The sequence below is a fragment of the Penaeus chinensis genome, chromosome 9 (assembly GCF_019202785.1).
Source record: "Penaeus chinensis breed Huanghai No. 1 chromosome 9, ASM1920278v2, whole genome shotgun sequence".
Classification (NCBI taxonomy): domain Eukaryota; kingdom Metazoa; phylum Arthropoda; class Malacostraca; order Decapoda; family Penaeidae; genus Penaeus; species Penaeus chinensis.
Window position 1 is genome coordinate 13,632,629 of NC_061827.1, and position 3,226 is coordinate 13,635,854.

Genomic DNA, 3,226 nt, shown 5'->3' on the forward strand with positions numbered 1-3,226 from the left:
GCCGGTTCAGACGACTAGCGGCATCTGACAGTCATTTGTTTTTTTGTTTTTATTTTGGCTGGGGTGCATCTTGGTTGCCTTTTTGGAAAACATTTGGCCGAGCAGTGCCCTGTGCGATGAGCTTATTGTGTTGCAGATCTGTTATCTCTCGACATCTGCACTAAATTTCATAACTGAGAATATATGAAAATAAGCTGAGGTGATGTGCAAGAGGTGCTTCTATATTACATGAAAAAAACAACATATATCAGAAGTTGATTTACTTCATAGTTATCATGATGTTCAAAGAGGAATTGTTAACAATATGTGTGATGTGAGTTGACCATTCAGCACGAGTAAATACTAATCAACTTGCGGTGACCTTCACTGGTTGAACAGGCCATTCCAGGTTCATTCTGAAAAAAAATTCTCTGATGATACTCTATTTTTCATAATTAGATTGGATATGCAGAATTCGAAATGAAAACAGATAATGACAGTAAAAGTAGTGATAATTGCAACGACCGTTCATAAGTGGTTCGAACTGCCCCCCGCACTATGAGTTCCGACCACCATGACGTCACTAATGATCGCTGAGAGGAGGTCTGATTCCTTTTCCTTCGTTGGACAATTCTCAATTCCAGTTGTCCTTTGCGCCTTCCTCTCCCCCTCCTCTCCCTCTTCCCCCTCCTCCTCCTCCTCCTCCTCCTCCCTCGCCTCCCCCGGATGTTGACCGAGGATAAACAATCTCCTTCGGCGTGTTTGAGCAGTTGCGTATGAAGAGCAAGGACTTTGTCTCCCGTCGGCGTGAGTAGCTGCACGAGCGACTGGGCTGACGGCCGTGTTTGCAGCAGTGAGCCATGGCGGGCTGTCGGGCTTTTCACCCAATTGTTCCGGATCTCGTGTCGTGTCGGACTTCTTAGGAAAAGAAAAGAAAAAAGAGAGAGAGAAAACAATTGTCTTGTTTGTGAGGCTCCGGTATGCAGGTGTTCCGGCGGACTTGACGCGCTCCGTGACCCAGAGCCCGAAGGATTGTTTGCCGGACGCCCTCGGATATTCTAGTAATTTGTGCTTTCTTTTCTTCTTCCGTTCCTCGCGATCACCGGGAGGCAGGGGCGCGGCGGGCGAGAGAGGACGGAGCGATGTCCCCGGCCAACGTGACCTACTGGTTCCAGGGCCCGACCACTCTCAGGTTCCTCAATACGTCCTGGATCTTGGACGACGAGGATGACTTCTACGACTACGACGACTACCAGAGCCTGCCCGAGATCAACATCACAAGCAACATCTCCTTTTCTACGCCTTCTCCCTCCTCCTCGTCCTCTCCCTCCCCCTCCTCCCCATCCCCTGCGGACGAGGGCCTGGAGGGCGTGGGGGCCGAGGGCGCCACCAATGCCCTGGTGGAGGCGGCGCTCAAGACAGTGGTGCTGGCGAGCATCGTGGTGCTCACCATCGGCGGCAACATGCTGGTGTTGCTGGCCGTCTACATGTCCCGCAACCTGCGCTCCTCCACGCACTACCTGATCGTGAACCTGGCGGTGGCGGACCTCCTGCTTGGAACGACCGTCCTGCCCTTCAGCGCCACCCTGGAGGTCTCCGGCAAGTGGTACTTCGGGCAGGTGTTCTGCGAGGTGTGGGCGACCGCCGACGTGCTCTGCTGCACCGCCTCCATCTGGTCCCTGTGCGTCATCTCGCTCGACCGCTACATCGGCGTCACGAGGCCGATGGCGTACCCGACCATCATGACGGAGCGCCGGATGTGCGTGCTTATCGCCGCCGTGTGGGCGCTGTCCATCGTGATCTCCATCGGCCCCGCCTTCGGCTGGAAGACGCCCCCGGACCCCGACCCCACCGTGTGCACCGTCAACCAGGAGCTGGGCTACGTGCTCTTCTCCGTCACGGGCTCCCTTTTTCCTGCCCAAAAGGGCTGCAAACTTTGTGTGTACTGGCGCATCTACCGCGCCGCCATCCAGCAGTCCAAGTTCCTGGAGAGCGGCATCAAGACCACGAAGACGTCCGTCACGCTCAGGGTGCACAAGGGGGGCGCCGGCCGCTCCGACGGCAAGCTCACGCTGAGGGCGCATCGCGGGGGCATGGGCGTGGGCATCGCCGCTGGCATGGCCGCTGGCCTCGCCACGGGCGTCGGGGGCCTCAACGGCCACTGCATGGCTAATGGACAGTCGAAGTCGCCCACGAAGGAAGAGGAGAAGTCGGGGCTCAGGATGCACCGCGGGAAGGGCATCACCAACCTTATGCCCCCGACGCCGCACCTGCAACTGCCCGGGGAAATACTTTAAAAGGGGCTTGGGAGGAGGAAACCGGGCGGGGGGGGCGGAGGGCGGCAAGGGGGGCAAGAAGGGCAAGGGCAGCCACCACGAGCCGGAGTCGCCGTCGTCGTCTCCGGAGCGCCGTCTGCCGGGGCCGCCGGGCAAGATGGCCAAGTTCCGCAGGCAGAAGAAGGCCGCCAAGACCTTGGGGATCGTCGTGGGCGTGTTCCTCCTGTGCTGGTTCCCCTTTTTTTCATCCTTGCCGGTTTAAATCGGTTCGTCTCGCCTCGCTCTCCCTGGCATTCGCGCGCAGGGGAAGGAGCTGTTGCATAATGTATAACTCGTGCAGTATTAAGGGATGGGAAGATAAAGCGAAGAAGAAGAGCGGTCGTTCCCGTAGGAAGGTGTAGCTCCTGAAACAATAAGGACTGAAAGTTTCAGGAAAGGAAGCTATTTTTTAAAAAAAACGTTGTGTGTGTGGTGGTGTGTGTGTGTGTTGTGTGTGTTTGTCGTTTTTTGTGTATTTATAAATATATTTTTCTATATATATATAATTATATCTGTATGTACGTTTGTATATGCATGTATGTACACACACTCTGTATAATAAAAATCCTAGTTGACAACTAAGCTCCCCCTCTTTGCCCTTTCCCCCTCTTTATTCGTTTTTTTTTCTCAGTTTCGTACACGTAAACGCTGTTATTACTGAACCATTTTCTGAATAAATACAATGAAAAAAACAAATTACCATAAAATTTCTGCATTAGCTGACCAGTTAAAAAATAAATGGCGGATCTAATGGTGTCATCACGTTTAGCCAATGAGCGTGCACTGTGTGATATCAGATATGGATAGATACATAAACATTTAATTTACTCGATATTGTCATAATTACCAGAAGGAAAACTAAACATTTCCTCTTTTGTTTATGATAACGAAGAGTATTTTACCATCAACAGGTGTCAGTTTACTTTTCATTT

General features: G+C 52.7%; 1 protein-coding gene across 1 annotated transcript; it reads left to right on the plus strand.

Annotated features, from left to right (window-relative positions):
• The first annotated feature begins 1,121 nt into the window (after positions 1–1,121).
• LOC125028671 (alpha-1A adrenergic receptor-like) lies at positions 1,122–2,517 on the plus strand. Its single transcript, XM_047618146.1, has 3 exons — positions 1,122–1,260; positions 1,354–2,188; positions 2,280–2,517. The coding sequence occupies exons 1-3, from the start codon at positions 1,122–1,124 to the stop codon at positions 2,515–2,517; spliced, it is 1,212 nt and encodes a 403-aa protein (XP_047474102.1).
• Positions 2,518–3,226: the final 709 nt, after the last annotated feature.

Bases quoted from the DNA above. Each gene is read 5' to 3' on its own strand.
- LOC125028671 (XM_047618146.1), top strand. From the start codon at position 1,122: ATGTCCCCGGCCAACGTGACCTACTGGTTCCAGGGCCCGACCACTCTC. The intron at 1,261-1,353 runs GCAACATCTCCT...TGGAGGGCGTGG, and splicing joins GCCCGAGATCAACATCACAA to GGGCCGAGGGCGCCACCAAT. The intron at 2,189-2,279 runs GTCGGGGCTCAG...ATACTTTAAAAG, and splicing joins CCCACGAAGGAAGAGGAGAA to GGGCTTGGGAGGAGGAAACC.